At 42.4% G+C, this 15,778-nt stretch overlaps 1 protein-coding gene across 8 annotated transcripts in view; it reads left to right on the plus strand.

The window, feature by feature from the left end:
- pcdh19 (protocadherin 19) overlaps positions 1-15,778 on the plus strand; it is a 52,138-nt gene that overhangs the window by 4,054 nt on the left and 32,306 nt on the right. For 2 of the 8 annotated variants that reach the window (XM_035650388.2, XM_035650390.2), the window contains exon 2: positions 2,129-2,261. In XM_035650388.2, the coding sequence (XP_035506281.2) occupies positions 2,129-2,261 (133 nt within the window). Of the gene's footprint in view, positions 1-2,128; positions 2,475-15,778 lie in introns of all 8 variants that reach the window. The other 6 variants (XM_035650391.2, XM_035650392.2, XM_035650384.2 and 3 more) reach the window with 3 other exon arrangements.

The following is a 15,778-nucleotide window of genomic DNA, read 5'->3' on the forward strand; positions in this document are numbered from 1 at the left end:
TCGGGAAACGTGATTGATTGATCTAATCCCTCCATTGTAACCAATTGACTCATAAATATGACGGTTCAACTGTCATGTTCAATTTGCTGGTGTGTTGCTGGACAATTAACGTCCCACTGGTTCAATAGCAGTCCCAGACATTTATTATTTAACGTCCACCATGGCTGATTGCCTGTTCTCAGCTTTAATCTAGTGTGATTATGGACAATCCTCCAGGATAATTTGAAGTCTACCTCTTCTTTTTAATAAAGAGTATCAGGAACAACTACAAAATCTTTAAGTGAAATAATATTGGTAATTAAAAAAGACATATTTTTTAGTTTTTGTTTTATAAAATCATGTAAGTCACATCACAGTCCATCGATAAACATTTAGCCATTTTTTTGCAGATTATTATTTTCCGGACCTTTGCACCTCTGTTTTGTTCATCAATCTGAACATCAACCCTGGCTTTGATTTCCCTGTGCCACATTACCACTATAAATTTACATATAGATTGGATTTGAGATTTTAACCTGAAGCGATAATCATATTTTGCTCCAGACGTAATTTTGTTGATATGAAGTTAAGTTAGGCCATTTTTCAACATGTAATGATGTAAAAAATACTCTAAATGTCCCCCATATTACTCAGATTTTTTTCTTAAACAGACTAGGAATTTTGTGTGTGTATATATATATATATATGTGTATATATATATATATATATATATATAATGATTTGAAATAGAGGGAAACCAGAGTGTGCTTATGCCTTGATCAACTTGCAGTTTCATATTTTAATATCTTTTATATGTGTATTTTTTTTTCTAAAATGGAGAAGAAACACTGATAAAAAAAACAACAACAAATGCAAAATTCAAAATTGCTCTCAGAACTTCACTTTCCTAGTGTGAGCCACTCTGCCTGCTGGGTGCTTTAATCAGCACTGCTGTGTTCAGCTTCTCAGTCGCCACCTCGGATGCGAGGAGCAGTTATCTCCAATTTATTGCTTGTCCTGTGTCAATCTGTCTGACTCTGAAGATTTCCCTCTCCCAAATTTCAATTTGGGCACAAAGTAGAGAGACAACACGTTAAAATGATAAATGAAAACGAAATGGAGTATTTTCCACCCTTGCAGCTGCCCATTTTCTTTCCTCTGAATCAGGGGGGGCAGAATGGGGGCGGGGAGCTGTTTTCAGGATGCAATCTAAAAGAAAAATGAAAAAGACAAACTACAATGGTGCTCCTTAGCCAGTGTGATTTCAGAAGCGACAGAGGATTAGAGCTGCATTTCAGTGAGGAACAGAGGCCAGTGGGGGTTGGTGCAGCAGAGAGGTTCCAGACAAGACAAGAGAGAAAACAGGGACATTTCAGTTATTGCAATTTCATGGGTAACTATAGTTTCGTTGTGAGCTCTGACAGGAAGCACGCCATATGCTCTGTGTATGCCCTAAGGTTAAAATTTACTTTTCAAAAGTATGAAGAATGCAGATCAACCCCACAACTTAAATGGAATGTGTGCAATCAAGTTTGTAGTTAGTCATCATTATAGAGCGCACAGCATCTGCTGTCCTTTGGAAAACTGCAAGGCTGTGCGAATAATGGATATTTTTCCCAGTCCGAGGATCCTTTGATAAAACATAGCTGTGTTGCTCATTTGCTCTTATTAAAGTCTAAATACTCAGATCAAGTTTGCAGCAGCCCGAGAGCAGCTAAATGAATTTTAATCTGCAGTTCTCCTGCACTTCGTTTTGCTAGTAAGCTTGCTTGATAATGACAGGGTGAATAAAATAAATTATTTTGGGTTGTGTGCTTTGAATATGATTGCATATACTGGTGATGTTGCTGAGTACCTGTGTGACCTTTTGCTTTGCTTTTGTGGTTTTGGCATGTTTGCATTTTGCCTGCCTGTTTGTGTCTTGTCAGTTGTTGAGCATGCAAATGCAAACAAATAAGGGATGACAGCTCCATTGCAAGCTGGGAGTGGGGAGTCACCTAAGTGTGCTCTCCCACCCCTGGACACGGGCAATGCGCCTTTGTCTTGCATCCGTGGTTGGAAAGTGCCCTTGCTGGCATGGCGGGCAAGCTTTTTGACAGTGTGGACCGAGGAGGGGAAGGCAGAGCACTGCTTTATTGAGTCTGTTCAGTTTCTTCTACTTGCGCAGGGTGGCGGAGTACTCATATGGCAACCAGAAGAAGTCCAGCAAGAAGAAGAAGCTGAGCAAGAACGACATACGCCTGGTGCCACGAGACGTCGAGGAAACAGACAAGATGAATGTGGTGAGTTGCTCGTCTCTCACCTCCTCGCTCAACTACTTCGACTACCACCAGCAGAGCTTGCCACTGGGCTGCAGGCGCTCCGAGAGCACCTTCCTCAACGTGGAGAACCAGAACTCACGCAATGCAGCGCCCAACCATGGCTATCAGCACCCGTTCACTGGGCAGAGCCACCAACAGCCAGACCTCATCATCAACGGCATGCCACTGCCAGAGGTGAGATACACTCCCCTGTGCTCTGTTCTAAATCCTTCCCGGGGCAGCTTTGGGTGTCAGGGGTAGAAGAGAAAGGGGAAGGGGGCGGTTGGTTTTAAAACTGATTTATGTGAATTAATGTTAATGGTTTAATCAACAGAGAAGAAATAGTGAGCTTTGTTCGATTACCTTTTTCATAAACTATCACTAATGGGTCTGCTTCATAGTGCTGAATCCTAAGAATGACTTCTTGTGATGGCATGCAGTTTTCTTTCAACACATCTCAAGGTCTAGTGACATAGAGCATCATTGTCCGTGCGAAGTCTGTCTGTTACTGGTGGAGAGCCGAGCTATTTGAAGTGGAACTTTTGATGTTCTGCCAGTCGATCTGAACGGAATCTTTCCAGGCATTTCAAGGTGCCTACACACCGAAGCCTGACCTGTGAGTGAGAGCGCTTTGCCAAGCAGATTTTGGAGGTCTGACAAAGTGGATTTATCTGGCCTCTCCCACTCTGCGTGTTACGTTCTTTATTTGTGTGAGCTGAGTTATTGTCAAAGAGAAAAGAAAAAAGTCTGAGCCCCTGCCAGGTGTATTGACCCAACTAATCTGCTCCACCACACGTCATTTCAGGTGCTAGCAGAAGAAGACAAAAAACAATCATCGCTTACATGCTTTATCTGTGTGTTGTCCATTTGGCTGCAGTGTTGCCGCATGGCCGCTCTGCACAGCCAGTCATTGAATTACCCTGACATACCATGCATGGCTCCAGCAGAGCAGTGGAGGTCTGCCTGAAAGACTATTCAAGCTGACAGAGTGTATGCAGACAAGTTGATCTTTAGTTTATAGATTTTCTTATGTATGAACTGGTCTATTGGATTCTTTGGGCAACCTCCCTCTCCCTCTCTCCTCATGACCCACTTCTCCTCGATCCCATGGGAGAGAGGGACATTTATGTTTGTGTGTGTGAGCGAGAGAGAAAATGTGCATTCGTGTGTGTATTTTAGAATGTGTGTCATGCTTACTCCCATAGACAGCAGCAAATAAGCTCAACGCACACACAAACTCACACACACACACACACACACACACACACACACACACACACACACACCCACACACTTGTAATTGATGACTCCAATCTCCGCTTGACAATCAGTGAGGGGAAGGTGGGGGGTTGGGAGCAGGGGTCTTAAAACAAGGAACACAAGATGGATATTGATGTATTGACTGGATGATCCAGAGAGATCCAGGCACCGGTGGATCCTGAGGGGTCAATGAGACATACTTACAGGCATGCTGATTTACAGGGCCTGTCTGGGCTGGTTCCGACCGAGCGTGTGTGTGAATAACACAGGTGGAGAGAATGAGAAATATTGCAGGGGGTTGTTGAGTTTCAGCAGTTACATGCGGTGACCTGTATGCTGCTGGTGGGTAGTGCAATGCGGGTCACCGCCCACCCTGTCCTCGCCCCCAAAAAACTGTAGGTCTGGCTTCAGAATGAAATGAAAAATAAAAAAGCTCCAGCCGCATCCTGTGTCTGTGGCTTAACCATCCAATAAAAGCACATTTGCTGCAGGATCAGGAGAGCCTTTATTTGTTTCAGCTCGTGAGAAAAGAGGAGAGGGAGACAAATAGGGTTGAAGATTGATTTTGATGATTCCATATGCAGAGCTCGGAGTTGTCTTGATTGAGCTGTGTGGGGGCAGATAGAGAGACACGGAGGGAAGAAGTGAGCGAGGGTGACTGCGTCTCAGTGCCAGGTGTCTGAGCCCCGGCTACGTTTTTCTCATTTTCTTAGAGGCAGTTGATTGGTTTGATAGAGGCCGCGGGCTGTTTAGCATGCAGCGTCCATCGCTCTCCGCCTTACACATGATGTCGACAAACACCTCTTTGACCCGGCCTTTGCATATTTTCCCTGGACTGAGAAGAGAGAGAGTGTGTGTGAGTAAGTAAGTAAGTGAGAACGTAAGTGAGAAAGTAAGTGAAGAATAGTGATAGCAACAGCACCCGTTATCCTCCCAACCTCAGCCCAACGACAGTTGTGATTGTTTCCTTTCCTCCCCATTGTGACTAAAATGTTGCTCTTAAACGAAAAATGTTCTTGGTATAATTACAATACCATTTATAGCACAAAAAAACACCAGTGAAATGACTGATAATTGCTTTGTTACAATGAGCGAGCTTGGGCTCGAAACCACTTGACTCCTCAAGTCCTCAACCCCTGTTCCATTGACTGGCTGGGACACACAAGTGGCTGCACTGTTGTGATTACTGAGGCAGCTTTGTCCCAAAAATTGTTTTCATCCTGAGGGCAACCTCATAATTATCCACGATTCATTTATACTCAGCGGAAGAGCTTTTTGTTTTTACACCAGGGCACTGGGATCTCTTCGTGTTTGTTTATTTTTCCAATGTGTAGTTTAAAATGATCATAGCCAATCAGAAAGTGGATGCCAGGTCAGGTTTTGCTAATAGAGGGAAAACGGATATGGGCTTGTGTTTCTTTGTAATTTATGTTTATAATCGATGCCGAGTTCTCCTCCATTGTTAGTTTATGTGGGGCAGTGAGCATCCTGCTTATGTCAGAGCAGCTGGAGTCAGGCTTTTCCTGCTTCAGACAAAGCACACACACACACATGTACACACATGTATACACACGCGCAGCAGACTTGGCCAAGATAACAGTGACAGGTCTCCCCAAAGGCCTCATACCTGCAATTGCATTGTGTGTATTGTATTCTCCCTCGTGAGACTGTGTACCGGTATATACCTCCCTAGAACATGGCTGTCCATTGTTTTGAAAAGCATCAGCTGTGAGATGTTTGTTAGACCTGCCTGTGGTAGCACTAATATGAACACTCACAGGAGAATAGAGCTGTCTTCCACGGCTTAATTATGGTGAATCGCTTGGTGGGGGAAACAATTATACAGTAAAGGAATGGCCTTTGGCTAGAATGTGTTTTTGAATTTGTAATGTGAACTAAGGCCTCTCACACCTGTGATTCCGGATAATGAGCGTGGCAGGAAAAATAAGTTATCTTGCCGTATTGATTACCCTTATTCGGGCAACAGATTGCATAGTTTTCTTTTACAGGGGTGATAAATGAATAAGAAAAAAGGGGATTAATGAATTAAAGAAAAGGGGTTGGACTTTTGACTGGATGGTGGAAAACGTTCAGTATGCGGCGGAGAGTGTGCGTTTGACAAGTTTAGTTAATTGATAATTGATGCAGTCATCCTCCAGATCCTGTCGGCATTGTTTCCTCGAAGATGCCGCAGTCCGCAGCCACCGAAGTCTCTGTGATGCTGTGTTGTAGTAGATGCCACAATGTCGGGTTCAGATTTTCATTTTGTGTTTGTTTGTTTGACTCTCGCAGTCAATCTAAAGGACCCTAAGTGAGAAAATGAAAATTGAATCAAAACGAGTGACAAGGTATCTCGGTGCACCAGTCTTGCTGTTTCTACCTGTTAGCGAGGACGACATTTTGATATTGATGCAGGAGAGACAACAAGGAGTGGTTCCAGCAAGGCTGCACATCCCTCGCTATCACTTCACATCAGGACAATATGCATGGGAGCATCCAAACGTGTCATATTGAGCATGCTAAGTAGATGTCATGCTGTCAGCGCACACTACACATCTGTTGAAACGCGCGCCCCCCCCCCCCCCTCCCACACATACACACACACACACTGACGTGTACTCATGAATACACACGCACCCACAACAATATTTCTTATCGAGTGTCCCATTTATTTGAAGTATGTACTGTGACATTATCATTTACATCATTATGACCAAATCAGAAACCTCGGAAAAATAGAAATGAGAGGCATAATCCAACGTTGTTGTGATCCTACATTTAAAGTACTCTTTTAATGTTGTTATGATGCTGTCATCATTCCCTGGTGTTTAAGATATGGTGAGCTATAAATGTTTCTAATAATATTTCCTTAATAGTGTCTGTTATTTTATTGTTTTAGTGTTAATGAAAATTTCACATTAGCTGCAGTTTGTGACTGTTTCTCCTCAGTGTCGACAGTTTCACAGTAGATGAAATAATGATATTTTATCTGACTTTAGCAGCTTTTCAACTTTTTTAGTTAAGATGATGGTGCAGATTCTCAGTGGGAAGTTGAAGTTTTATTTTTAGTTTATCTTTACGGACTGTATCAACTGTAGCAGAATAATTTCGTCTTTATTCCTTAATTGACTTGAACGGGCTGTGATTGACAGAAAGAATGTCAACTATTGGTTGAAAGTGTAGTTCGGAGGGGACCGCTTTGCCGCAACTGGACACTGGCCTGAACAAAATATAAAAAGTTAATTGCCTGATATTAGTTTAGTTTTTTTTTACAGTTATTAAGTTTCGAATGCATGTTCGAAGTGAATGAGTGTGAAATTTGCTTCAAAACTGAAATAAATTACATCCGCAGTCATAATCGACACATTTAAAATAGGATAAACCTAAGAATTACATAAATTAAAGTTGTTTTTTTATTTATTGTAATTTAAACAGGTTTTCTGAGCTGTAAAGAGCAATTCAAAACAGTCCCTGTTTACACCCCGGAAATAAGATATCTTATATAAAAGATATAAATATTTCAGTTAAATTCAGTTTACAATAGTAAAGCCAATATTTTATCAAAAAGACACGTGAAAAAAAATAGAAAACCAGTTTCAACTTTGAAAAATTTCTCCATGACTAATCGTGGTGGGAAAGAAAGAACAACGCATACAGATATTGTGCAATGAGGGACGGTCTACACAACTGATCTTGACAATCTGGTTTTTTTTTCAAAATATATTGCATGTGTTGGAAGAGTAGGAGGTGTACGCTTCGCTCTTTAAAGTCTCCCCCTCTCAAAGGATTTGAGAAGGGATTGTTTCGTCTACAAAAGCTCCAGCCGCACACTGATTGAGTGGCAGATGAACCTGTTAATTATGAGAGAGGTTATTTGTAAGGCCCGGGCTTCGGAAATGCTCTTCCTTTTCAAGTGCCATTGTTTATAAGGTGAAATAAAATGTTGTCTGTCAGAAATAAATAATCCTTAATGTATTCAGTGCCCTCTTATTACATTCCTTATTCGGCTCCTCCCATTGTGTTAAACACGCGAAAGTGGTGACGCTGCGGGGTGATTTAGTGACATTACTCAACAAGATGGTTTTCACTTCATGCACAACCAGTGCTAGTTTTTCACTCGGCTGGGTTTTTATAGCCTTGACCCCAACCCGCAACACACCAGCACGTCATTCTCGATGTTGCAGAGGTACAATGAAATGACATAACAACCCCGGGCAGCCAGTCACAAACATCCAGGCCCGCCGGGTTGCCACCCTCTCGTTGGGATTAGAGCACCCAGCCAAAAGAGCTTAGGAGTCAAAACACATGAGTGATGCCGTCTGATGCGCACATGTCACTGTATGTGCCCCTTAACCACATGTGACTGCGACGGAGCATACGGGGAGAAAACTGTAGAGAAATGGCAAGGCCGAGAAAAACGTGGAGAGACAGAGACTAGGGGAGAGCGATCTATTTATAGAAAGCCAACGATTTTCCACAATCTGCCCTGCCGCTGCCTGAAACATGGTATTTTTCTCTCTAAAAGGTGGTGTTAGGACCAGGAAGAGATTTTATTGCACAAACCACATTAACCTCTATGGAAAGCAATAATGTCACTCTTTGATTGTTGGTACGGTAGTTGTTGTTTTTTTCTTCTCCCCGAAAAAGCATATACTGTGATTATTTCAGTACACCTGCAAACGTGGAAATTGTATTAGCAAAAGATAGTGGTTTGAGTTTAAGTTTAGAGTTTTGCACCAACTCTATATCAAAATATTTGCTGTCCAGGATAAAATGGTCAAATGGCGGCAATATATTCAGAACATCAGCAAAACAGACATTTTTAAGGCATTTACATTGGCAGACACGCAAGCTCAAAAAAGTCAAATCATAGAGTAGTACTAACTCGCACAATCATTCATCCTCATCGTTTGTGATACACTTACTTTCATCATGATGGCAGGACTGAGGAAAAATATTTTTACTTTAGAAGCTCTATCACTTTTTTAAAACCTATTAAGCATCTAAGGAGGGAGATTTTTTTGTGGTGCTAGATGTAGTCACATAATAGCATAAGTAGTCCCACAATTTATGTTAAAAATGCTAATGGACAAGTACCTAAATGCAAAAAGGGGTATAATGGCATTGGACTTATGGGTTGATGGGTCCACCCGTAAATGAAGGCAGGCTAAATGGAGTGAAGGAAATGGACATAGTGATGATGTTTATCGCTGGAGAAGAGGACATCATTATGCACCTTGTTACCCTGCAAGAAATGCGGTGTGGATGTACAGTAATTACCCATCGAAATGAGTTTCCCTCCGTGTTGATCTTTTATTTTTTTCAAATTAAACCCCCTGACACAAATATGCTACATTATGTTTTCCTTTATGGAAATCCTCGGACTATAAAGTCGTAAAGAAGAGGAAGTTAAATTTTTGACATTAATTTTGAAGCAATTGCGTTCAGCCTGCTTGCCAGTTTGTCAAAAATCTCCCCAAAAATATGAGGAAAACAAATGAAATCAAACTAGTCATAAGACAACTTATGACAAGTGAAGAAAACAGTGATGATTTGAATGTTCCCAAAAACTAATTTCTTTCCAATGAGCAGAGAGAAGAAAGAATTAATTAAAAGCCATGGATGACAGCTTCAAAATGTTTGTTTTGTTTTTTTTTCTTTTTTCACTGTCCTGTTTTAGTTGGTTGCCGGACTTGCTGCCACATTGTTGAGAGCGTTCCCAGGGCTTTCTCCCGAGTGCTGATGCTGTGATTTTTGGAGTGACAGGGTAATGGGGGAGGGAGCCTGTGAAACACAACAATACTGGCTATGAATGGAAACTTTTCCAAGCAGCCAGCTCTGACACCAGGGAAGAATGACCTTTCCAAGTGTCCTGTTTTTTTTGCCTAAAACAAAGGGGGAGCAGGAGGATGTTAGTTAGCATTTCCCCCATCAGATTAAATGTCAACTTCTGCATGCATAATTGTAGAGTGGAAAGGAGGAAGACTCGAAGTCAACCAATTGGCTGGCGGAGGGATGAGCTTAGTTAGTCACTGCATTGCAGATACTGTCACGGCACTTTCCCTGTGAGCTGCTCACACTTTTCCCTTTTAATTGTCGTTATATTTGGATCTGTGTGTGTTAGCACTGTGACTGGTTTACAGTAATTGTACGATCCAGAGAAACTTAATTGAGCTGGAAACAAAAGATTTTTGTCTACCTCTTTAAAATGTGGACAACGAGAATCTAAAGAAGGCAGAGCAGACAAAACGGACCAATCGTCATTGTAGTACACAGACAAATGCTGCATTATACCTTTGTTTTGTTTGCTACAGCGCTGGAGCAGCCTTTCCCTGTTCCTCCCCGCCTTTCATTTCAGCAAATTCATACGCTGCTTTTGTTTTCTAAGACATAAACCTGGATTTGCATTAGGAAGCCCATGTATGGGGATGTTTGATGAGCACAGAGGCTGTTGGCAGGCGAGCCACTATAGCAGCAATATCGCCCGCCTCAGAGGCATGCGGCAGTAGGGCTAGAGGAGCAGCAGGGTAGCGTAATTGTGCATTGTTCATCCACAGAACAGAGGCAGAGCATGTAATGAGCTGTAGCATTTTCACCCGGCCAGCCTAATGGGCTGTACGGGCCTCTCAGAGCCCTCACGATCCCTCTGCCCTATGTGGCCAGTGTCTCGGGCCTCTTCCTTTCTTTTCTCCCCTTCTCCCCCGTTTTTCACTGCCCGATCAGCGTCAACCACTCTTTCACCCCTGCTTTCACCCTCCTTTATCTCTGCTCCCCATACCCATTGTCCCCCTGTCTGAGGAGATGGTGGGACCCCTAATGTGTTCAGTGTGTGGCACCTTTTCTCATTCATGATGTCTGTAAAAGCTCTAAGCATTCAGCCTGATTCAGGCTGACATTAATCAGAATGGCTCATTGACGGAGCACCGTATGCCGTGTGATTACATTCAAAACCCAAACACTGCATGCAAATAAAAGTTCGTGGAGAGAATTTGCTGATGGTAGTTGTAGAGGATTTGTTGTTAGAAGTCGGCTCATTTTTCTATCAAAAGGCTGTTTTGCATTTTGATTATCTAGTTTTCCTGAAAGCAATTCAGCTGGGTCTGTTTCACTCAGGTTTGTTTTACTGGGATTAGGGCTTTTCACAAAAGGTCCCAGGCATATTATTTACGTCCATATCTAGTTTCCAGAGAGGCGGGAAACCACTTCTTTGCTCGAGTGATACCAGGTCAAGTTGGAAGGACAAGAATGTGTTCCGGGAGATAGACATCTTCTCTGGGACGAGCGTGGAGGATGAACACACTACTAATGATAATAGTTATGAATGCCTTGTAAGGGAAATGGTAACGATTTCACCTGCCTCTTTTTGCTCTCGTATGGCATCAGAAAACAATATTCAGGGTTCAGTCGGTGTCTGGCTGTGGAGCACAATGGGACATCAGCTTTGACTTTCCCCTCACGTCCACTGTTTGACATACCACAGCTCAGACGGCCAAGTTAATGAATGAAAAGCACTTGGCCTCTGTCAAACTGCTCCAAGTGCAGTGCTTTACTAACCTCCTTAGTTCAAGATTACTCTCCTGTACCCGTTCTCTATTTGAGGGCTGTTCCCAGTTCAGTCTTGTGTGGTGCTATTGAGTAGTGAAGACAGCATGTCTTTACTTGTAAAAGGAAGACTGCTCATACTCTTTGTGCTTTAGTATCAGGCGTTGAGTGAAGGCAAGAAGGTCACTACGGAGCTGCGTTTGAGTTCCCTGATCTAGTTTCAGGATTGCAACGTCAAAGCTGTAAGGACTGTTAACACATTGACATATAATAATACATAGCCATGCATGCATGCACACATGGGAACAAGAATGCACTGTTTAGGTAATATACTTTTCTGTCGACCAACAATATGAAAGGAGATATATTAAGGAGAGGTAGACAAGATCTCTGTGATTTGTTGAGCTTAGGTTTGCAGCGACAAAAGAGAAAGGGGAAACAGTTTGCTTTTAATTACGATCAAATATTACATTGAAAGACAAATTTCAATAAATATGAAAATTGGGGTTATTTGCTTTATTATTGAGCGTTGAATAACTCATATGTAGAGATATGTCAGTTTACTATGACAGTGTCTTGGCTGGGAGCAGTGACTTACTCAGTGAAACATACAAGATAGAACATGTAGCAAGGGCACGCATATTTTTTTTTTTTTTTTTCCTGTTTCGGCAGAACCAGGGTGTTTCCCTTCCCACACATAGCCAAGCTAATCATCGCTTAGCTCCATACTTAATACATCATTCTTCTCTTGTAGCTCTCAGCAAAAGAAAAAAGTAAATGTGCACATTTCCCAAACGATGGAGCCATTTCTTTTGAAATATTGTTGCACAAATGGACAAATTATATATATTCCATGGAAAAAGAGAATAGTTATTTTCTTAATCTTTTATTTTCACTGTCAGACCAAAATGTCGTCCTTCCTAAATGTAAATTTGTGGCAGCCCCCTTTTCTTCGCTTGCGTATGATAGGACAGCAGACCAAATACCATGAATGAGGGGGGAGGACAGTCACGGGAGTGGTGTTCTGACTTTTCATCTGTTCACGACCCAGTAATGATCATTTTAGCCGCTAAGCCCCAGATTTGGCCTTGTTTTGCTGTGGGAAGTAGCATCAGTGGGGACAGAACGGCCTCGCCCCGGCTGAGAGGCTTGTCCGTGGCTAAGACAGTTGGCAGCGAAAGTCAGGGACACAACATGGAAGACATTTTGAGCATAGTCACACTGGTCCCACTGGGAAGTGGCGGAGAAGGAAAGGGAGAAAAAAGGCTAAATACTCGGGTTAGGTGTGGACAATTTAGGTTCGGCTTATGCGTCACCTACATTTGTTTGCCTTGTGGCTGAGTGAGAGCATTTTCTAATTATAGCCCTCCATCGTTTGCCTTGTTAGCAGAGCTGGTAACAAGCCAGTCGCCAGCTTGCATGAGCAACTGCAGAAAGCTGACTTTTGGTTTAATTTGGAGGACTAGCTATAATCCAGACTAAGTCCCTGAAAGCTGAAGCCCCCTCCCTCCTCCCACCACTGTTGGATTACGGGAGTGTCTTTAAAAGGATAAGGACCTGCTTATCACTGCTTCCCTCAACACTTGTTTGGGACTTGAGTTGTGGGGGAGGACAGTTCATCGTCACCCAATGTGGCCAGTGTGGATATGAGTCATTGAGATTAGGTACTGATGACTGAGATCAATGGTAATCACAATTTATGGTTTTTAAACCCCCACAGCCACAGAGGCATATGGATCTCAGCATATGCCTCTGCTCCCACTCTAGTGAATTTCACCATTATGTTGAATCTGTCTAAATAAAGCAGCAAAATCACGTCCTGCACCACTTCACCATGCAGTGCTTGTTGCCTTTAATCACTTTTGAAGGGAACACAGACATTTGTTAACAGTTTGACTCAGCCATCACAGTTTTTAGTGCCCCTGCTCTTCCCAATGAAATAGTTTGGTCTATTGCCCCTCCCCATAAACCACAATTTGTATACTTTATTTGTTTTGTAGGCTTATCAAACTATATTTTACTTAGATGTGGTTAACGTGTAATTTAAAATTTTGTGGTTAATTTGTAATAAATGAGTTAAAATATAAAATGCAGGTTTTATAGTAAAAGGTTTCTCCTACTTCAGGACTGTTTGTATCACTCGCTGCTAATGAAGTGTTGTTAGGAGTTGGTTGGGGGTGTGGGTCAGTGTTGCAAGTGGGAATAGAGACCAATCTATCACACATAAGCATATGTGTTGTTTGAGATGCTATATTTGAGCATGAGGCTGTTACTTATCTCATCTGGGTGTGACATTGGCGAGGTGAGGGAGCCGGTGAATTCCTGGTGGATACAGGCTGCGAACCCTGAGGCCTCATCGGAGGAGCAGTCTGGGAGTTACAGAGAGAGACATGCCTCATGGGCCCGGGTGCGGTGTGATGGGGTGGCGGGTAGAAATAGAAGTACACCAGTGTGACTACTTGTTTACCATGGTGTCAACATTTTTGACTCAGCTCATTAACCAGTGCACCTGGATGGAGAAACACGTGTGTGTGTGCATTAGAAGAGAGAGAGAGAGACACGTACGCACACTCACACACACACACACACACACACACACACAATTAATAATGCTAACTAAGAGTTGGTGTAAACACACCAAACTCCAGCCAGTGAACAGATGAAACAGAAGGTGACAGGATAATGTTCACGCCTCAAACGCAGGGAATTGATTTCTGCTGATACCGGTTCACAGATACACCCTGTAGCACTTTCCTCAAATCTAATCTGGGATCCATTTAAACCACGTTAGCTGGGAGTCTACTTGCCATTAAAATTGGTTTTCAATTTCTATTATTTTGAGAGCACTGGTTAAAATGATGCAAGTGCAGAGGCAACGTGACAACCACACGCCTTCCGCCTCTGAGAGATGGAAAAGGATAGGAGGCTCCACAGTCGTCCCAGCCCTCCCCTCCTCTAATCACTGCCCCTTTCTTCCCATTACCAATGCAGCCAGCATCCTCTCTAAATTGTTTTGCATGACCTTTGCTACAGTAGCTCTAATTATTACCATCACACAGGCCCTGTAAGGCACACAGCTAATTATGCGGGATTTATCTGAAGGGACATTGGTGCCATTCTTCATAGGCATGTCTTGGCTACCATCAGTGCGGGTGATCTAAACCCAGTATAAGGGCAATTTGGGTAATACAGTAATAGTAATTAGAGTCACAATAATTACATGCATAGTTGGAATAACAATGGAGACCAGGCTATTAGTAATGTGGTTTCAAATTAACTTGCTACAAGTATGCCTTGCCATATGTAACTGAGAGGAACATCAATGTCAAAAAAAGAACAAGGGTGAGAAGTGCTGTGCAATATGCATAATGACATTATTATAGAGCCAGATTGTTGCTGTTTCCTTCCCATTGCTCTGAATTGATGTTTGACAGTGGTAGTTGAAAGATATATTTTCAAAGGCATTGTGGGATTACCCGCTAATGTAGGTACCAGGACCTCTAGTCATTGCATCTCATAAAGAGTTGTTACCAGAGGAAGCAATATTTTTCAAAGCTCTAACATGAATGAAGAGGGGCAGTTTGGAGCTGTCTTTTGGCTGGCGGGCAACTCATGTAATGAGCCTAAGAGGTTTCCAATTATTCCACTTGCGATCAAAAAGGAGAAGAAGATTACTTCTCTTGCCTCTTTCGTCTTTGACATTTTACACAGTAACATCTTTTGATAGGGGCTGAGGGAGAACGACAAAAAAACCGATTGCTAGTGAGCGCCTGATAGTCTTGAACAGGCTCCAGCAGCACGGTCCTCTCTGTCGAGCAGAGACAGAGCAATGCTTTTCCTTTATTAAATTTTTTTGATGTGTATGTAATAATTTACTTTTCTCTGAAAATTAGCCTTTTTTAATACTTTGTTACCTGCACACAACAGAGAGGAAGCTTTCATGCGACCACGTACCTTGGCGGCCGCAGACTTGATGGCTGATTGCGGTCATGTTTTGGACAGAGCGTTGGTAAATTTAGAGGAGGCATGTTGGGTTCTCACTCGCTACAGTTGTTTTCCGCCCCTGCTTAACAGTGTAAGTCATGTTACACGGAATACAAAGCGTTGTATTTGATTGTGTACAGCTTTTCCCTCTCCTTTTCATTTATTAAATTCCCAGATTACAAGTAAAAGCACATTAGATGCCCGGGGGTAACTCAAAGGATTTCTCCACCATAGGATATCAAACTGTATCAGCCTAGGAGAAATGAACGATGAAAAAACAAAAGACAAATAATGTTATGTACCACAGCACTGGGACAAAGAGAGCTCCCCCAATCTGTATCGGCACAGATAAACATCCAGCCCTCAGATATGTTCTTGTAGATAAGAGCTTAGTGTGTGTGTGTTTGCAACACACACACAGACACCAACACAGATACACAAGTGCGCAGGGCTTTGATAAGCAACGAAAATAACTACATGTTGTTTAGGGTGGCAGAAAAAAAAGGATTCAGGGTCTTCATTTCAAGAAATCAAGCTTTTGAAAGGTGGATGCGTGGACTGAGATGCGTTTCAATTGGATAGATTTGACTTCACAGATTTGACTTCGCAATATAGAGATAATAAGAGGGAAACAAGATATGTGCTTGAGGGTGTGTGTGTGTGTGTGTGTGTGTGTGTGTGTGTGTGTGTGTGTGTGTGTGTGTGTGTGTGTG

Source organism: Scophthalmus maximus, chromosome 9 (assembly GCF_022379125.1).
Source record: "Scophthalmus maximus strain ysfricsl-2021 chromosome 9, ASM2237912v1, whole genome shotgun sequence".
Taxonomy (NCBI): domain Eukaryota; kingdom Metazoa; phylum Chordata; class Actinopteri; order Pleuronectiformes; family Scophthalmidae; genus Scophthalmus; species Scophthalmus maximus.